Source organism: Glandiceps talaboti, chromosome 11 (assembly GCF_964340395.1).
Source record: "Glandiceps talaboti chromosome 11, keGlaTala1.1, whole genome shotgun sequence".
In the NCBI taxonomy this organism is placed as follows: domain Eukaryota; kingdom Metazoa; phylum Hemichordata; class Enteropneusta; family Spengelidae; genus Glandiceps; species Glandiceps talaboti.
Genome location: NC_135559.1, coordinates 6,741,259 through 6,762,464, shown reverse-complemented (window position 1 = coordinate 6,762,464; position 21,206 = coordinate 6,741,259). Strand labels below are relative to the sequence as shown.

General features: G+C 36.5%; 3 protein-coding genes across 3 annotated transcripts in view; all 3 read right to left on the bottom strand.

Moving 5' to 3' along the window:
* Window positions 1–21,206, bottom strand: part of LOC144441928 (uncharacterized) — a 129,238-nt gene that overhangs the window by 28,979 nt on the left and 79,053 nt on the right. The window lies entirely within an intron of this gene.
* LOC144441931 (calmodulin) lies at window positions 934–10,837 on the bottom strand. The gene is made up of 5 exons (XM_078131199.1): window positions 10,700–10,837; window positions 7,200–7,230; window positions 2,386–2,529; window positions 1,689–1,931; window positions 934–1,202 (listed from the first exon to the last, which is right to left on the bottom strand). Exons 1-5 carry the CDS (start codon window positions 10,700–10,702, stop codon window positions 1,174–1,176), a joined length of 450 nt encoding a protein of 149 aa, XP_077987325.1. The 5' UTR covers window positions 10,703–10,837; the 3' UTR covers window positions 934–1,173.
* LOC144441932 (calmodulin-alpha-like) overlaps window positions 13,218–21,206 on the bottom strand; it is an 8,307-nt gene continuing 318 nt past the window's right edge. The window contains exons 2-5 of the mRNA XM_078131200.1: window positions 18,232–18,262; window positions 17,469–17,612; window positions 14,315–14,557; window positions 13,218–13,938 (exon numbers count right to left, since the gene is read on the bottom strand). Of these exons, the coding sequence (XP_077987326.1) occupies window positions 13,913–13,938; window positions 14,315–14,557; window positions 17,469–17,612; window positions 18,232–18,262 (444 nt within the window). The 3' untranslated portion in view covers window positions 13,218–13,912. The remainder of the gene's footprint in view (window positions 13,939–14,314; window positions 14,558–17,468; window positions 17,613–18,231; window positions 18,263–21,206) is intronic.

The window sequence follows — 21,206 nt, the reverse complement described above, 5'->3', positions numbered from 1 at the left end:
CATAGTGGTGGATGGTATAGTGGTTACCATCATTTCTGTGTCTAGTTCCAATGATTGTCACGTAATATTGTAGATACGTCCATCACATCTAATGGCCAAGTTATTTTCAAACAAGGGCATTAGAAATAAGGACAATTGTCGATTGTGAAAGTAAAACATTGAATTTATAGTCTCTGATCTCAGCTTATTTATATTGCAGCGTTTACCCCTATTTCTGCAACTGTGAAAAATATATACAAATTCTAGAAATCTGGCAATATCTAGGGTAATCTGTTGAAGGTATACAAGTAGGTAATGAAACCAATTTCTATTTGGATTTAGGCGTGACCGATTGCTTAAGTTTGGCGCCCCCTACGGCTAGATTGTCATTGGTTATTCAGAATGTTCTGTCTAGTGCCAATCAACTTTCTTTTATTCAGTTTGTTTTCCGCCCACTTCTCAATCATGTTTTGGTTTTCAAATTTACAATTGGATACATGTTTTATTTTTTAGTGGTTAATTGATTTTCCACTGTTATGAATATACAGGACAAACTTTGATTAGCAGCTGCATCGTTTATCATTTCCTCTACACCGTTAAGCTTCAAGTTTACTACAGCACCGGACTCGAAGTGAAATTGATCCTTGAACCAGAAGCGCCAAAACAATGCCTTTGGGTTTCACGGGATGCAAACGGTACCACTAAGAGACTCCAAAATCATTGAAAGTGTCAAAATGTATCAACGTAAAATTAACTACTCCTTTTTTACAGTACAACGCCAATACATCTCTCTCTCCCTTTTCCTCTCCCTCTCTCTACCCCTTCTCCTCTCCCTCTCTCTATGTCTCTGTCTGTCTGTCTGTCTGTCTGTCTGTCTGTCTGTCTGTCTGTCTGTCTCTCTATCTCTCTCAAAGAGAAGACTGCAAACAAGTGTTCATATAAATGAAAGTCCAATTTATTACAAAGATGTAGGTGAAATGTAAACAAATATTACATCGGACAAACTAACTTATTTGAACTTCATTGCGACCTGAGAACAAATCGTAAAAATACAAGTGACGTATTTATTATAAGGTACAACTTTATCCAAATCTATATCAAATTTCGGTTTCAAGATCCTAGTTCACACTACAATCTGATTATCAAAATATGAAGAAAAAAATATGCATCAAAATGAATGATATTCCAGAGTCTTTACTTAGATGTCATCATCTTGACGAATTCTGTAAAAAAGGGAATAAAAATGAACATTATATTTGTTATAATTAACAACTTATGGAATATGACAAACACGATATGGTTTGAATGATTACAAAAAATATATATGTAGACATGTGTCAAAGATCAAAACGACAAAGGTCAAACACATAATGTGCACTTTTAAAGATAGATTCACGCATCCTGGGATCTGTACGGATTATATAGGATTATTCCTTAGATCTGGACTATTTTTTGTATTAAACTTAATCCGAATCGAAGTGGGCCATTAAACCGAAAACATTGCGGCAAGAAAAAAGGCATGGTACCCGGATTATACGGATTTGTATAAATTTGTTTTTTTGGCGATGACTGTTAAAGGGTACAATTTTATTTGTACATTAAAAAATAATGAATGTTTGATAATCCCGTCTAAATTTCTTCTTATCGAATTTTAACCATTCATATATTGGGGTCAGGGGTCACGAAAATAAAACATCTCATAAACATACCTTCATAATTTACTTGTCCATCGCCATCAATATCAGCTTCTCTGATCATTTCATCTACTTCTTCATCTGTTAATTTTTCACCAAGATTTGTCATCACGTGACGTAATTCAGCAGCACTGATAAAACCATTGCCGTCTTTGTCAAAGACTCGGAAAGCTTCGCGGATCTCCTCCTCGCTGTCTGTGTCCTTCATTTTCCTTGCCATCATTGTCAAAAATTCAGGGAAATCGATTGTTCCATTTCCTTGAAAAAAAGACATTAAAACAGTTTTTACATTCAGTATACCCTACATCCAATTTTAGCTATTTAAATTCCGAGATATCAGAACTTTCGAAAATCACCTGCCAACATAATTAAAACAAATATATTAAGGGCAGGTGACGCCATCACTGAACTGTCTTTTTGAAACTCATTTTACGTGGGGACTGGTGAAGGACAAAATCTAATATTTAATTATTTTCATCAAACTATTTAAATACAACTTAAATGAAATGAAATGGTGCCAGGAAGTAAACTTTGTAATCTTTATATGAGAGAGAGAGAGAGAGAGAGAGAGAGAGAGAGAGAGAGAGAGAGAGAGAGAGAGAGAGAGAGAGAGTGTGTGTGTGTGTGTGTGTGTGTGTGTGTGTGTGTATATGAATGAGTGACAGCTTGAATATTCGCTTATTTTCACGAAAAGTTTTATATAGCATCTCACCGTCAGCATCGACTTCATTAATCATATCCTGAAGTTCAGCTTCTGTTGGATTCTGACCTAAGGACCTCATAACAGTTCCCAATTCTTTGGTTGTGATGGTACCATCGCCATCTTTGTCGAAGAGTGAGAAAGCTTCCTTGAATTCTGCAATGCAACAAAATAGACCAGTGTGGCGTTAATAAATGTGTTGACAAGTGACGCAAATATAATGATTGGTTATCCGTTTTACGACGGCGAAAAGTTAAACAAATATAGTTTCATCGTACAAAAAGAGACGCGTTAGAGCCTAGGGGAGGCGCGCGCTAGGCGGGATATATGTCATTAAAGTGGCCCTATGCATGGATGAGAATTTGGTATTTATTTTGGATTTTTATTTTATAAAACAATTTTATCATGGCTTCCTACTTGAAAAATCAATGAGAAACAATATAGACCAAGTCTATGTTTGTAACTCAATAAATTACATAAGACTGATAAATGTTTTGTTATTGTACGTACAATAACAAACCTTTTATGTTTTAAATTGTTGCAATGTATTGCAATCAATATGCATAATACCAAAAGGGAAACCGGAATACCTGGAAACATGGCAAAGGCTAATTTCAACAAAACACTCTCTGTACAGCCTTCGTCAATAATATTAATTTTAGGTCATCGGCGCATCTTGAATACTGACGTTGGTGCGACAACGCGCCATGCCATATATGTCACAGGTAATGACACGTATATAAATTTAAAATATGGTATATATTAGTCCACGTATAAATCTCAGTGTAACGAGACCTCGCGAGAACATCTGCTATATCGTTAAAATCTCGCGTCTTTTGTAGTCTTAAACTAACAACGTTATTTGTATTTACTAGCTAATGCCATAACCAAACCCTCAAACAACACAAGAGTGCATTAATCCATTTTGCACTGTGTATCATGTGTTTCAATCAAATTATTTTTCGGTCAAATCGACTAAGCCGACAATACTGAATAGAAAATACAGATCACGTGGTTTCAAGTGCATTCCGAGGACTTTTCTCTATTTCTCCACTTCTGTTCGTCAAATTTTTAAATGACATGATGGTGTACGTACATACCTGTTGCCCTGGGAACCACTTGCATCGCTTGCTTTAAATAAATTGATGTGTAGTTTGTTTTTAAGGAGAACGAATTTGTCTGTTTTTTGCCTCGCTTTCGTTGTTCATATTTCGACATGATCCGTTAGCCAAATCACCACGAACTACTGACATTACAAACACGGCAAACTCAGAATTTTAGCTATGCCAAAATATGTTCACCCAGCTGAAGATTTGGAAGAACCAACATCACGAATCACTTAAGATCGACTACTTTCACCTGTATATCGTCAGGCTTTGTTTGGGACAGATTTGTCAAGGGAATATAACTATTTATCGTGTCGTTACACATTTTAACCTAAGGATTATTCGGTAACCACGGAGGGATGTCACAGCTCGAAAAACTTCATATATCTACAAACAGTATATTTGAACACGGTGACCCCTTGCGAAAGTAATCTCCGTTGGTACCAGCCATGTTTTGATAAGGTGGGGCATCTTTTCATTTTCATAGTAAAAAGGTCACATCACCTCGCCCAAATGTGAACCATTCTAATATTCAGATAGTTTATCAAGGGCATAATCTTAGGTTCTGGCTTGGTGGTGATACTGCCATTGTTCCTGTACGTCTTTAGGTAACAATAGCCCTTTGTTTTTTTCTCTCTAAAGACCTCAATAGATTCATACAAACGTTTGTACTTCAGTGCAGTATCAAAGGTCATTAGTGGATAGTTACTGGCTACCTGCCCCACTGACAAACATGCCGCAATGCGACATCTGTTGAACCAATCAGTAAGCTTGTCAGGCGACAAGCATTTTCTAATTAGAATACGAAATGAAGCTCGAGCCAACTGACCCATCTCTTTGTCATCCTCTCAAACCATAGACCCTGGAGTGTCTATGCTCAAACCAAAACAGTAATATAAAGTGCTAAATCAATTACTAGTGGTCTGAAACTTTAAATCAAGTTTCTCACCTCAGTGTCGTCATGGTAATGGAAAAACTAGTATGATCGATTTTAGTTCCGGAGAACGGAAAGTGGTTTGATCTTTAAAGTTGATGAGCTTATTATTTATATGTCGTTGACTTCAATCTCTTGGCAAAGTTGGAATCGTCTATGTAAGCATATACATTCTAGAGAACGTGATTATTTTTGCGTTGGGTACTTCAAATCCGTCAGTTGCTGTACACAACCTTAACTTTAAGTACAAAGAGTTCGTCTGCGCCTTCCACTTTCAACATTGTCATAATTCCAGATTTCAAAGTCAAATTTATTTCCTTCGTTTTAGTTGTCGACTTTTCAAGAGTTCATCAGAAGTGTGAACACATCGGTCATTCAACTTTACGATAAAAATAGGACACGACAATAATTTAATCGCGTACATTTTGGAGCGTTACTCATTTTTTCCCCAAAGAGCTATGCTTCAACAGACAAGCGAGATCTATGTAAAACTAGCCAAACGACGCATAAACTAAGAATTAACTTAACATACAACAATGTACTTGCAATCGGTACGTACTGTAGGAACACTATGTATATTAAATTATATTTGATACTGTTCAAAGTGCTGGCGCACTATATTCAAATTGTTCTTTCCCAGTGTGTATCTTGCTCAATTTTTTCTCGAAAGAATTAAAATAGATGAATAAACAAATATAACAGTTATGTAATACAAACTTAATTAACTTTTTGTGTGCGAGTCCTTTGAAGTTGATGCAAGGGGATACACAGTGTACTTGATACGATAGACAAATGAGGCATCGACGTAAGTGATATTACGTGTTCAAGGGACTATAAAAACTAGTTACTAAGGTTTTTTTTAGTTTATGGATTAGGTCTTGACTATCGTTTTGGGGTTGGGGATATCCAATCGAACACTTTTCATTGATTGCACCCTTCAAGTAACTATCAATGGATCCCTGGGGACTGCAATGAATCCCTCTTTTGTTCTGCTAGACCAACTTTTCGTTTAGGTCTGCCAAACAACTGATTTTCAAACCCGTCTAAATTTTAATCATACGCTGGATTAGGATTATAAGCTAGGTGTGAAAACCTGTTGTTTGACAGAACTATAGACAAATTTGGCCCAGAGCAAAAGAATGATCTCATGTAATCCTTATTAAGACGACATTAATGCGATGAGACCTAGGATTGAAAGATGGCCCTTTAAAACATATACAGTGTTATGAATTACGCTGTGATTGTTTTTTTTTTAGAATGCACGGCTTAATGTCAATGAAGCACGGTATATTATGACTTTAAGGTAATAAACTGAGTAGAGTCGACGTACTATAAATACAAATAACACTACATCTTGTCATTTCCTCGTAGTACTCTAAGAAAACAGTACATGTTTTTATACAAGTAACTCTGCCGAGAACACTTGACGAGTTCGCGCATGGTTTGCTATATATTACGAGAGTACGCAATACTATAGATGTACCACCTGTTGCTTCACGATGGTAACACGTAGTAGCCAGGGTCGCTCTCATTGGACACACATGAACTGGACTGCCGAAGATATTTATTGACATTTTGGGGCAAAGTTTTTGTGTTCGGTTTAGAAAATTTCTACACACTGGGATAATAGCAGATTGTTGTCGAGTTGTTTGCAAGTTGCCGTAGCACTATACACACCGTTGTACCGCTGCCAAGTGTGCATGTCTGAACAGTTCATTCCAGTCCCTTTCTCTAATCTTATTACACGTCCTTTTCACGCAATTGTTTTCTTTGAACATTAGCTTTGATGAGGTTGCTAGCTTATTCAACAATTTGGCAAATCTTAGTGTATGGAGTCTATCAATAGCGGTGTGTCACTGAGTGATACCACTCAAAATGTTTGACAGGTAAAAATAGTCGACAAATGCTTATTACGTCATAACGTTAATCTGTTTATTCCCAAGCATGCCTTCCACGTTACATTATAGACCCTCCACAGTTGGTGGAAGGTCTATGGTTACATCAACGGATAATACTAGTAGAATACTGAGCTCTATATTCCCACTTATTATTATACTTGGAGAATGGGAAGAGTTTACTAGAGTTGATGTTAGCCTGAAATTTCCATTCCCTATCTTCTAGTCATTACTGATAATAGTTTAGGTATGTGTTCTGAAGTTAAAACTTTCATTCATGACTAAGCAAAAACAATCGGTCTTTAAATGTACATTGGAACTCCGATTGGGCCGCTTTTGGTAAATTTACGAAAAAACTTTTAGAAAAGTAAGGTCGCGATTCCCAGAACAGAAGTACATTTATATGAAATTGTCGAATAAGGTTCTACACCAAGGAGAAGATAAGGTTCTCCCAAGGACATGACGCACCATCTTTTGATTGTTTTACATCAATAACAAATTACAGGTAAATAAAACACCTCTGCCACGAAAACCATACCAAACCACAGATAACTAACGCACACCAAACATATCACTCGTCAAACACACAAGCTAAACTACAGCACCATTCGCTCCAATAAAGACTGTGGACTTTATGGAACTCATTACCACCAAATACAAAAGCAGCAAAAGATGTGGCAGATTTTAAATCACTGATACACCTTGAAACTAAATAAGAAATTTTAACTGCGATGCATGGCGAACTGTACGTGTATAGCCACATCTTGGGTTTTGTACAGTAACAGACAAGACAAAACAAGACAAGACAATTATTTACATAAACAACTCATCCCTTTGTCATGTAAATTTCCACCAACTCTATCATTTTCTGAAGAGAACAAAAACTCTTACCTGCAATTTGTTCTTCGGTGAGCTGATCTGCCTGTGTATAAATAAACAATAGAAAATTACAAATCAGTGCATACTATAGCATTAATTAAAAAAAAATACGCCCATTGATTTATACATAAATCTATACGCTTGGTTTTTTCTACATATTGAATGGAGAAAAAAATCGCATTTTCACTACATGTTTCCTTCGCTCGTTTTTTTTTTACTTTTCTTGACGGAATTATCTTTCGACATAAGCTTTGAAAGAAACATGCGATGCATGTTTCTCATTGCAAACAAGTTTTAAAGTTATGTCAGAAATAAACAATTTTATGAGTTAAAATAAATAATGTAAGATAACATACTTCCGGGGACAAAAGAACTGGGTTCAGATAGGAATAAAACGTGCTTATTAATACATGACGGCTCGAACCAGTGTTCACAAATATGCTATTTTTTTCATTCATTGAATTGAGAACATTCGAGTGACACGGATGTTAAGGTCACAGAGAATCAATAACAAGTATTGGCAAAACTCGTCTTACACCAGCAGTAATGTCAGTGACTGAATGAAGACCGGGAATATTGGAGAGTACTGGCGATTTTCAACGTGATGATGCGTATGTCGAGCACCCCGGAATCGTTGACGTAGACATGCATTGTCGGTGACGTAGAACTAATCCATATTTTGCATTCGACCGTCTACAACCCGTCTTAAGCCATTGACCCTACATATTCACATGTTATATGGAGGGAGGGGGGGGGGGGTCATGTGTATGTGTGTGTGTGTGCGTGCGTGCGTGCGTGCGTGTGGGGTGGGGGTTGGGATGGGGTGGGGGTCGTGTGTGTTTTGAAAGGCAATAGGATACACACAAGAGCCCATATATAATCAAATAATAACAAAGGATGTCAATTGATAAGTGAATACTTTCTTGTAAATCATTATATCAAATTGGTTCACAATCTGACATCAATCATTTGAAACTGTGTTCGCTAGATCATAAGTTTACCATACCGATGGTAAACATAGCCGTCCTTGGTGTAAATCTATAGTTATATTTCAAATGAGGATGGTTCCTATTTTCATCTATTTTACAATCTAGATTCGTACAAGCAGATGGTCTTCGAACAATCTCAAAAATTGCAAACTTAGAAATGAAATTTTATAAATCCATTTACATTCGATATAGGTACTCCATCATTGCTCTTGTCCCGTAATTACATGTATATAGGCGTTTCTGGGTTAATATCGATTATAAGTATTGAGAAAGCAACCATGAATGTATGTTGACATCTCGTCGTTTCTTTGAAGCCCATGATACTAACATTAAAATGATAAAACTGCAAGGTCAAATGGTAAATGGCGACTATCAAGAAAATCAAAGCAAGAAAATCTCCAAGGTGTTTTTTTGGGGGACACTCGCTAATTACTTAGTCACGTGACATGTTAGTTATTTGCGTATTGTCACACGTCAACCATAGCTAATTAACATGTGTGCAATTCTTGTTGATACCAAATAAGACGTCGCTGCGCGTAGGCAGTGGAGGGGTATGTTTTCCCATAGACCTTCGTTGGTGGGAGGGGGTTGGTTTTCACTTATTCATGGCAACAACGTTAACGCCATGACCTTCAAACACAGTATTTTGGTGTAACCTCGTTAACTAAATCAATATTTCTATTGTTCGATTGTAAATGAAACTTTTTAAATCGAAGTTGACTGACCACCATAGAGCACAGACCACCATAGAGAATTTTTAGTGGTCTGAATGATAACTGACACCACCTATACTACTTGAGCGAAATATTTTATTCTTCAGCTTTTGCATTTTTAACATTCCAGAATCGAACAGAGAGTTTTCGATCGGCCTTCCTGATTATGATGAATGGAAGGGCGTAGAGGGGAATACAATAATAACATGTAGGACCAGAGAACATTTTTGGACGAGGAAAGTTTACTATCAGTGGGGAGGCATTATAGACCATGTTGTTCGACAGCTTACTTTAATCACAGGTCTATACTTGTCTATGCTTTAATAGTGCTTCGTATCAGGGTGTGGTTTTTTGTGGCTGTCTGCATACCGAATCGGATCAGGATCATACATGCTTAGACCATGGAGGCGGTCTAGGGGTCATACTCAGGTGTACAAACGATCGTTGTTGTGTGAACCCAGTGAGCGGTGTAAGGTTTCAATTCTGTTTGTATATTGAGACGTTGGGACTACCTCTAGAGTTGGGATTACTTATAGGCTATGTACAGGTGACAGACGTTTTCTCACAAGAACTTTGTGTAATAGAAAAAGTGTAGTGCTCTATAAACATGGTTGCAATCTTAGGTCGATATCATGGAACTTTACGAGGTCATTCGACATTATTTTCAATAGGTGTACGGGTTTGCAACCGGGGTTTGCAATGGTATATTATAGTGTTATTCAACATTTTCTTTTACACACCGTTGCTTTAGCTGCAATGATTGTAGCGTTCGCTGACGGTGATTTTGAGGGCCCTTAAATGGCAAAAAATCTAACGCCAACATTAATTACGGAGCCTTCAAGACCCAAGAAGTGTTCAGAGGTACTCCAATTCCGTCAAAATCGACAAATATAGCAAGGCATGCAGCATTTTGAAACGGACAGTACACTGACATCTCGCTCACGTTTTCAACGTGGTCTTGTCTATTTGCGTTACAGGAATTGTAGCGTTTGGCACAAAAACAGACGGAGAAGCCCTCAAACTCACAACAAACGCTACAATTATTGCAGCTACGTTGCCTTCGGGTATTCGCCTGAATGAATTTATGTCGACCACTTCTTTTGTACTTTGGAGCTCAGTGGTCTGAGCTTGGAGTAATTATACTGACTCCAAGTTTGTACATACTTGACAAGTACTTGGTATACGTGTGTTTGCTTAGTGATTGAACGACAGCAGATTTTTCATGATGTAATATCCTTTTGGCCCCCTTTCGGGTGGTTAAGTTGTACGGGCTCCGTTCCAGTGAAACCCGTTACGTATTAAAAAACAACAACTTGTATTACGGGTTATTCAATTTGTTTTGGCGAGCTGCGAATTCAAGATTTGTCGACGGTCAGAGCTGTTCGTTGGCATATGGAGGTATAAGGGGAGATTTGTTGCCATAAATAATGACGCACCTTGCGGCCATTCATCGGATTATCCTCCCTTTTACTTGCATTCCATTCATTCTGTGATTCAACAATACATTGGGTGCCGTTCAAGAGCGTGACTGCTACGTGTCACACAGACAGATTCAAAACTAATGCCTTGATTCTTGCACGTTTCTTGAACCAAGTGCTAACCAAAATATAGAATGACAAAGTTTATGCTGATATATAGAACGGATAGTGAGCTTGGTGTCAGCGTTACACAACAAGTCACGTGAACAGAATTGCATAGTTTCTACAATAACCAGCCCCAGTAAAACAAACACTGTTTCTACATGTAACATCACCGGTGAATATGTTTCCATGCGTGTATCTACACTAAACTCGAATGAAACATTACTTACCATTTTTACTGCTTGTAGAGTTGAAGAGAGCAATGTACTTGAGTGTAGTGGTGTGGCAATGAACTGATAGTAAACTTAGGCTACTATAGCTACACGAGTTGGGTGTGTTGGCCTATAGGTGGCTGTTGTAGTGTCTACATCCAATCAAATGGGCGCTGTTGACTCAGCAAATTAACATATAAATGGACATAGTTTTGGTGCGGGACGACGTAATCTTACTAATGCTCAGTGAAGTAAAAATAAAATACGCATTGCAGTTGAACGTAATTTGCATATATATTCACGTATGTGAATGACCGAATTCGAATTATACATATTACCATGCCGTTGTTGTATGATAATGACATTGTATTCCTCCGAGAGTGTGGTACTCTAATGTTCATTGATACATCCCACTGACTCATGATAAAATCAATATTTTGATGCGCTGGGTTTTGTTATGTATCATGTGGTTTGAATAACAATTCGTGTGTGGGTAAGGCCAAAACAAATGTTATTTGGTTCCGGTTACCCAACCCCACCTAGTTTGTTGCAGCCGACCTTAAACGATAATTTATATATTCGAGAATAAAAATAAAAATCGCAAAAATTATGGGAGTCTCTTCTAGAGAAATAGTGGATGCGGAAACTGACTTCAACTTAAAAAGATAATATAACACTGTTCTTCCAATCTGTTATGGCTGCCCATCTGATGAGAAGAAACCAATAACACAGAGACCATATTGAAAACAACCGCTATGGAAAACATAACTACCTGAACTAGACACTCAGATACGAAAAAAATAATAAAAAGATAAAATGTAAAATCTACCTACCCCACCAAAACGATAGTCATTTTTGTTCGCTTCAGGGAAGAAAAATGTGGCTTGTGAGTATCATGTTATAAATAAGATAGTGATAAACAGTCGTTTATATATTAGACAATATGATAACGTACCGGTATGTAATGTTTGATATCAAACTAAAAGAACACATATAAATACTCAGATCTGACCCTCACCCCTTTTTACATAGGCACCAACCTGTAGTAACACCCCCACCCCACCCCGACACCGACCCCGACCCTATTGTCCAGACTTGACTCGAGGGAGGCGTTCAGTCTGACTGAAGCTGGACAATCAAGCCTGATTGGTGTATGGTAGTTTTGCGGTCAGGAATTCAATTTATTGTTACGCCACATCTCATTAAAGAATGCAATTTAAAACCTATGCTAAATTCATCAACCGAGGCATATCAACATTTCCTTGTGAAAACTATCCATGCACTTTGAATACAGAAACCATACTTTATTTATTTTTTTAAATAACCTATCACCTGCATAACACGTTTATCTATGCAATATTTTAATTTTGTGTGTTTCAAAAGAAGTAGACATCAGCTAAATCTATTGAAAGGGAATTCTCGATACAAGACAAGACAATACAAACGACAATGACGATATTTCATTCTTCCAAAACTAATTCAAAGACAGAGAGTTCGATAGACTGTCGACAGTCGCTTGCGCCTTTTTCCCCTACGTTTTATCTAAACTTAAGTCGCTGCCGCGCTCCGATCCGGCGCAATACTACTATAATCGCATACTGATATCGAGGGCCGAAGGCCCGATGGGGTTGCTTGAACTTGACATTCATGTTCATGAAAACTGACGGTTTTGGGGGCGGGCAGGGGGAGGGGAGAATTGTCAAACAGAAATAAAAAAATATGCATTTATTAATATTTGTAATTCGGTTAGACTTACACAACATACCCTATAACACCTTGACAAAGCTAGTGATGCTGTTTGGTTCGAACCATGGTTGAGCACAACGCTTTAACTTTACATCCTTGAGTTCGAAATACGGCAAAATTGCTAACACTGTTAATTATTAACTAATTTATTCATACTGTTATTCAAACCCACTGAATTTGCATAAGTATGGCTAGTATGTCAAGTATTTTTGACACTGTATATTTCTTATGTAAAGATGAAGGACATCATCACGACATATTATGTTTGGTATCAGACATTGATGAGATGGGTCCATAGTGCTGATTATATCTGCTTCAAATTAATAACCATCACTTTGAGCAACTGTCATTTCAATTTTGAATGTACTGAAAGTGGTTCTAGAACTATCTTTTTTCACCAGGGACCACTTGGTCATCTTGTGCTGAGACGTCACGATCACTACCATCGTAGAGGGAGCTATACATGTATAAACAGTACGGTGCTACCGTTCCGATTCAATATGATTTGGACGGTTATTCCCCATATCTCTGTCTCTCTGAGCTATTTTTAATGGCTATCTGAGTTTATTTTTCACTATTTGTACCAACTGAGTTTTCTCTCTCTTCCCCCCTCTCTCTCTCTCTCTCTCTCTCTCTCTCTCTCTCTAGGCGTTCAGTCTGACTGAAGCTGGACAATCAAGCCTAATTGGTGTATGGTAGTTTTGTGGTCAGGAATTGTGTGTTGACGATTTTTACCAGTTTCTGTTCCGTGAAACAAACAAACATACGATGATGTATTTGTCAAAAAAGAGAGAGAAGAATTTATTGTAGAGACAAACATTTCGAATGTTCAGCATGACGTGTAGATTTTTGAACTTCTACAAGTGCGCCCTCATACGGTAATGAATGATGCAAAGAACAATACAATTCAAAAAACTCAAACCTAAGTAATGTTCTATGAATTACGCAAAAAAGGTCTCCATTCTCTGCCACTACGTATACCCTAATATTTAATTACGGTTAAATAATTAATAATTAAAATAAAAATAAAATATTCAAATTATTTTAGTCGTATACCTAGTCGAAATTAACCAAACCACATTACCATTATTAATATAAAAACTATTATTACTACAATCAACGAGAAAACGAGCTATTTTAAGATTTTTTTTTGCACTTGATAAAAAAGTCTTGTTATCTTTTAAAAGAAAATGGTCATTAATTGTTTCAACTCTATTGTTATTATCAAAGAATTTATTTCCTAAAGTGTTTAGATTATAACTAACTAGAATTAGAAGGAAAAAAAATCAAAAATTTTCATCAGTCTCATACGTGTTCTTTACATCTTTCTATGCATGAACGCTGAGAGGTTCAAAGGAAAAATGGGATATCGTGTTTTTTGTGTGTGATTCTTCCGTGTGTTAAAGTCAATTGAGAGTTCTTTACATGACCACACTTGTCTAAAAAATGAATGGTTGCGTTTCTCGTCATGTTTGGACGGAGATATTATTTCGTCATCATTTGAACAAATTCTGCGGAGAAGAAAAAAAAGAAAACATAAATTTTCGAAGACTACTAAAAAAACATATGATACCGTCATAAATGATTCTACCAATAAACACACGCCTTATATATCTGATTCTACCAATAAACACACGTCTTGCATACCACCCGACTGACTCTACCAATAAACACACGTGTTAGATACCATTATGGTAAGTGACTCTACCAATAAACACACGTTTTACATACCGTCATACTGACTCAACCAATAAACGCACATCTTACATACTATCATTACTGACTCAACCCATAACCATACCATCACGTCTCAGTGACTCAACCAATAAACGCACGTCTTTCATACCGTCACAACTGACTCAACCAATAAACGCACATTTTACATACCATCATAACTGACTCTACCATCACCGTCCTCATCAATCTCTGCAAGCATCTCCTTAAATTCATCGTCTGACATTTTTTCACCCAGATTCGACATAATTTGACGCAGTTCTGTTGGGTTGATATAACCATCACCATCTTTGTCAAAGACATTAAAGGCTTCCTTAAGTCCTTGATCAGATTCACTCTCATGCAACATCTGTGCCATCATTTTCAAAAATCCCTGGAAATCGATTTCTCCATTTCCTGTAAGGTAACCATTGTGATGCTAAAGTTAATGAGAATCCCTCTTCTTTTTTCGGAGTGTAGGGTTTAGGGGACACTATTTCAGGAAATAGAGACATCAAATTGATCTTGTACCTTTATAGGATATATTTGCTGCTGGCCATTGCTTGACGGGAGACAGCAAACAAAAAATAATATATTCGTGTTTGCAAAATGAATATTAATGACTTCTGAGTGCTTCTTTCCTTTAGTGTAAATCATGTCTCAATTCTTCTTTGCATTCTCTCTCCAGTCTTCAGGAGATTTTTGTAAGTATCATATTCTGCAAATATTCCTAGTTTGTTATTCGCTTTTACTTTTTAAAATGAAAATGTCAAACTCTTTAAATTTTTCCCAACTACTAGTAGTTTACCTTTCAAGAGCTTAGATGCAGTTGTGTTTTTGAAAAATATCTTATTTTAAAAAGAGAATGAAAAAGAGTCCGGAGACATGAGCAAGTCTAGCGCCAATTTCACAAAGTAATTTTGAATGAATTGGGCTTCGAACCACAAATATAGAATTGGTTAACCGAGTGTAATACATCGTGCAACCATTGTATTTTTTATTTTTTTTTACGCAAGCACATTGTATATACAGATACTTTTCAGGTCCGGGTTTATATGGAATGACGTCAGAACCATTGTACTTGGACAGCTGTTTTCAGACTGAATATATAGTCATCAATAATTAACTGTTATCACTATATAACATGAAGAAAAAGGCGAACACCTTGACAATTTTTAATTGATTTGCAACATCAACAGCGCCATCTGGAGCTCAGGTCCGTTTACCTTATACAAAGGCGTTGGCTTTTATTGAGTCAAAAGCGTCGATTTTAAATGGGCGACGCAATGAAAGTGATGGCTAGATTATGGAATGACTGTATCTGACGTCATCGTTAGATTGAAAGATCAGCCGTTGTGGGCGCCCTTCTCATCCCTTTCCACAAGCATGAAAAGGGTGAGGGGTGATAAGGATACTCCCTACGATGCAGGTTACATGATGACGTCATCATATGATATAACCCATATAAAGGCCCTCTGAGTTTGATCGTATGTCATAGGTCAAAGGTGGTAGGTCGTTTAGGGCGACACTTTTCAATGTTATGTATAACGTGTTGATTGAAGTTCAGTTTTAAAAAATTGGAAAAGAAGAGAAGTATTAGCTTACAAATATTTGTACATATACATATTGGTGATGATTTCAATAAGTACAATCATGATTATAAGTCACGATGTTTTGAAAATTAAACTTAATATCATGAGGAAAATGTAAACCACGTCATTAAAGGGGAACACCACTTCGAGATATACAGATATTTTTCATAAACTATGGGTTCTGGAGATTCATTTCATGAATTACATAACCTATAATTACTTGCGATCTCAGAGAAACATCAAGTTGATCTTGTCTTATAGGGTATCTTTGGTGTGGGCTGTTGCTTGACGGGAGGCAGCAGAAATAAGATATTCATGATTGAATGTAAAATCACGAAATGACTCTTCAAAACCAATAATTTATGAAAATGCTTTTATTTTACGAAGCGGTGTTCCCCTTTAAATATGGTTCCATATCAAATTTCAGCGATAATTGGCCATTTTCGTCCAGATACGAACTTGTGACTTCTTTTCTTATGTGGTCGTAGAGGGCGTCGACATTTTAAAATTATTCGGTGGCATCAAACGTCTGGTCAGTTGGGACATGAGAAACAAAAACGAGAATAGTACCGCACTTATTGCAGATTGTAGGACATATGCTGTATCTAGCCCTATCAGGTTTTTCGGTCAAATCACAGGGGCACGACCCGTGTTTTATTTACCCTATAGAATTCGTATTATAAGAATGAACTAATAATGAATGTCACTTTTCAGGCCGCGGGAGTCCAGATGTGATGGTGTGGGGCGTCAAGATTGTTTGCTATTGATATTCCTATACCGACCACTCCTGGCATAAAAAGGTGGTTTATTTGATGTCGTCAGTTTGAGTCTCCAAAATAACATCTTTACATTATGTGCATTTGGGACAATGGTTCTCGGACAACAAGGAAAGACCTTATAAGAAGTTTGTTAAATGAATATTGAACAGTGTAAAGAACAGAACAAATTTGAAGTTCTAAACCCATGACAATTGAATAAAACACACCTAATCTTAATTACGTCCATGACAATGGTTTGTTTGCCCAATCGTCTATGTCGATGGAAGGACGCTGTCAAAGATCATAAGGATTATCTTTTGGAAAAAGCTTGGGACACTGGGTGGGCAGACAGAAAGAGAAAGAGAGAGAGAGAGAGAGAGAGAGAGAGAGAGAGAGAGAGAGAGAGAGAGAGAGAGAGAGAGAGAGAGAGAGAGAGAGAGAGAGAGAGAGAGAGAGAGAGAGAGAGAGAGAGAGGACTCTGAGGAAGAGAGGGAAAGACAGAGAGAGACACACAGAGATAGACACAGCGAGACAGAGACAGACAGACAGACAGCCAGAGACAGACAGACAGACAGACAGACAGACGGACGGACGGACGGACACAGACTGGGAAAGAAGGCGAGAAGTGAGAGATGGAGACGGGGACATACATACATACATACATACATACATACATACATGCATACATGCATACATGCATACATACATACATACATACATACATACATACATACATGTACGCACACACAGAGACAAAAGACAGACAGAAAAACAGACAGAGACAGGGACAAATATAGATGGAAAAAGACAAAGACAGAGCAAAATCAAAAAAGAAACAGAGAGGGATTGAAACTAAGATAGCGAGAGCTAGGAGGTAAAGAATGAATGAATGAATTAATTAATTAATGAGTGCTTGAACGAGTGTGATAGTTAGTGATGGAGGGTATGATGGAGTGAGTGAGCGAGAGTGTATCTCACCGTCAGCATCAACTGCATCTACCATTTCCCGGAGTTCCTCCTCTGATGGATTTGTTCCTAATGACTTCATAACACTTCCTAATTCATCGGTTGATACGGTACCACTACCATCTTTGTCAAACAAGACAAATGCTTCTTTGAATTCTATAAGATATTGACATGAACATGAATGTAAATCTTAAAGATAAATATCTTCGTGTGGATGCCTTGGAGCCAATATCTGTATAATAGATGCTGACAAGACCAGTTCCCAGTTAGTTTGGTCCTCGATAACATGCCATTCCTAGCTAAATTTTATCACTACTACCAACACATTGATAGTTAGATCTCTTCATATAAGTATACGGATTTATAAAAATAGATACACAAACACAAACACTTACACATACACATACACATATACTTACACTTACACATACACATACATACATACATACATACATACATACATACATACATACATACATACATACATACATACACACATACATACACATACATACATACATACATACATACATACATACATACATACACATACATACATACATACATACATACATACATACATACATACATACATACATACATACATACATGGCTTAAACAGCCCAAATATTGTCATGAATATATAATTAAATTCTTTGCAATTCAATAACCAAGACAAATGCATGTAAGAACAATGAAAAGACAAATCTCTTCAAGGAGGATATATTATGAATATATTATGAATGAATATTTTGTAAAACAAGAAAAGCCTTACCTGCTATTTGTTCTTTTGTCAGTTGCTCTGCCTGTGAAGAAAAAATGTAGACATGTATTACTTATATTTAAAAGAAATATCAATATCGAAAACATTAAAATCATGTATGTATGTATGTATGTATGTATGTATGTATGTATGTATGTATGTATGTATGTATGTGTGTGTGTGTGTGTGTGTGTGTATGTATGTATGTATGTATGTATGTATGTGTAATATTACTCGATCACAAATAGCATTAATTAAGCAATTAATTAATTAATTAATCAACCAACCAACCAATCAAATGAGCTAATTTTGAACAATGTGACTAATCGGTACAAACAACATGACATTCTTTTTCCTTAGCTTGGTGTATTTTTGAAAACTTGGCTGAACATTAGAAGTTTTGACACATTCGTTGTTGATTTGTGATGTCAAAGAACGTGTTTATATATACATGAAATGGTGAAGTGAGCTCAGGTTGTCGAAACATCACAAAGAATGGCCCTACTCTTTCAATATACTGCCATTTAAAATATTTATTTAGGCCCTGAAGGGGCTACGAAACAATTAGTCTTATGTAAGCAAGGCTTTAACCCAGATTTGTCCAAATGACCGTTGCTGAATATCATTACCCATTCAAGTCAATCATTCCTATTGTTATACCGTTATAGTTTGTGTGGTCTGTTACGCCATGTATGAGCAACAAACGAATATAACATGATGCCAAATTCCCTAGGAGAAAAATATCTCATTGGACCTGATTGAAACAGTTTGTGCGTCTATTCGTACAATAGAAGGGGAAATTACATCGAACGAGAATAAGACAGAATTTCGAGATTAAAAGGTCTTAGATTGGTTTCAACAAAGAGAACAAAGAGAAGGATTAGTAATTATCTGGTGTATTTATTTCAAGATGACACTGACCGTTAGGATAGACTAGCTTTAGTTTATTATCACAAGTGTGACTCATATACAGTGTGTGTACGTGTACTAGGGTGTGCAGCCGGCCGGTGTGCGTGTGAAATCGTGTTACCCGAAAAAAACGTTTATCATTAACTTATTTCTTCTGCTTATATGTTCATGAACATTGATTTCACAGTGGTCAAAATGTTACAGCAAGAACAACTGCAGTATTTCTTTTGTTGAATTCCTTACCTCTGACATAAGAATTGATTATGGTATTATGACGCAACGCTCAATTTTGCTATAGACCATGTTAAATTTGTCTATCTATTATACACACACACACACACACACACACACACACACACACACACACACACACACACACACACACATATATATATATATATATATATATATATATATATATATATATATATATATATATATATATATATATATATTCTGCTTATCTGTTCATGGTCAAAATATTAGAACAACAAAACTTCTAAAGTATTTTTTAATTCTTGACCTCTGACCTAGGAATTAATTTTCTGCATCGCGCAATTCAAGTTTGGTATAGACCATGTTTGTCTGTCTATCGTTAATTGCCTCATGATCAGTAGATGTTATATATGTTCATCCAGAGGTTAGAGGTCAGGCCATATACATATTTACATTCTTCGAGATTTGGTCATTGATATTAAAGTTTGCAAAACTCTGTGTATTGATCATCTAATGTTCTACAGTGTACTGAAATATTTATTCAAGACCCAACTATATCGCTAATATGACCAACTGTCCACAAACTTCTAGAAAAATCCCACTGAGGAGAGAAACAAGTCGACAATCTAAAGCTTAAAGGCTACACGATGTTTGTACTCATTACTGAAAAAATACACAAACGCACAGTATGCGGATTAATGAATAGAAAGAAATGTACTCTATATTGTGATAATTGTACATATCTTTTTTTTTTCAATCTTGCTTGTATTATTTTGAGAAGCTTAATCTTAACGAATCAAGACATCAAAATATAATAAGTGAATGCAAACAGAAATCAATAAGTCTCTCTATATTTAAAAAAACAAAAAAAAACAAAAAAAAAACCAGACGAGACCGACCCCACCCGAATTGGTCCGAAAAAGTCCGAAGTGAAGAACATATCCGAATCGATCCAACGATGCCCAAATTAACCCTTTGAATGGTTTTCTATTCAGAATTAGCGTAGCCCAACATTATCATCGCTACGTGACATCATTTTGATTTCTTGAGTGATAACGAGTTTTAGCTATGAGTTTCTGGCTATTCATAAATATACCGCAATGTCTTGTGTTATAATTAGAAGGCATTTTTAGTCTCAAAACCCCTTCTTTCCAATGGTTATGATATGCAAGCTGATTGCATAATATTATGAGTGTTTTCCTTAACCTTTGGGCGTTGAATCTGAGACCAAGTTTGACCCAAAAACCCCGAGGGAAAATTTTTTGTAGGGGCATTATTAATATCCTGGTTACTATAGTAACGGACGCTTAAAAGTACAGGTATATTTGTATGATAAGTGCGACACGTTACCGTTAGTGGTTGCAAACAATGGCACTACTATGAATACTTTTTTCCCAAGTGGTGAACATTCTGCAAACACGACGCGGACGTCGTGTAAATACACAATCATTCTAATAGAATAATTGGAATGGCGAGCTCACATTAAAAACGCGTGTACGTGTCTTGTTTGAACTGTACGGTATTTCGTCTGTTTTGTTATACATAACTCCCAACTATTCCTGCTGTGTTTTACTAAAGAGTTAACAATGTTATTCACAAGAATAACAGAGATTCTTAATCTCCGAATTTGACAAATTTTTTAAACTTGTTGGTTGCGTTTTTGCGGATTGATTTTGAATGTTGATATTTGTCCAAGTGCGTACGTCATTACTTGGATTGAAATGTTAGGTAGGCAAAGCAAAGCGTAGATCTCTGAGTTCAAAGTTTTGAAACTAAGTGGTTAGCTGAATACATTTGTACGATTTGACAGTGCTTAGTTTGATTGTAAAAGTTGATAACTTTGTTAATACACTATTCTGCAT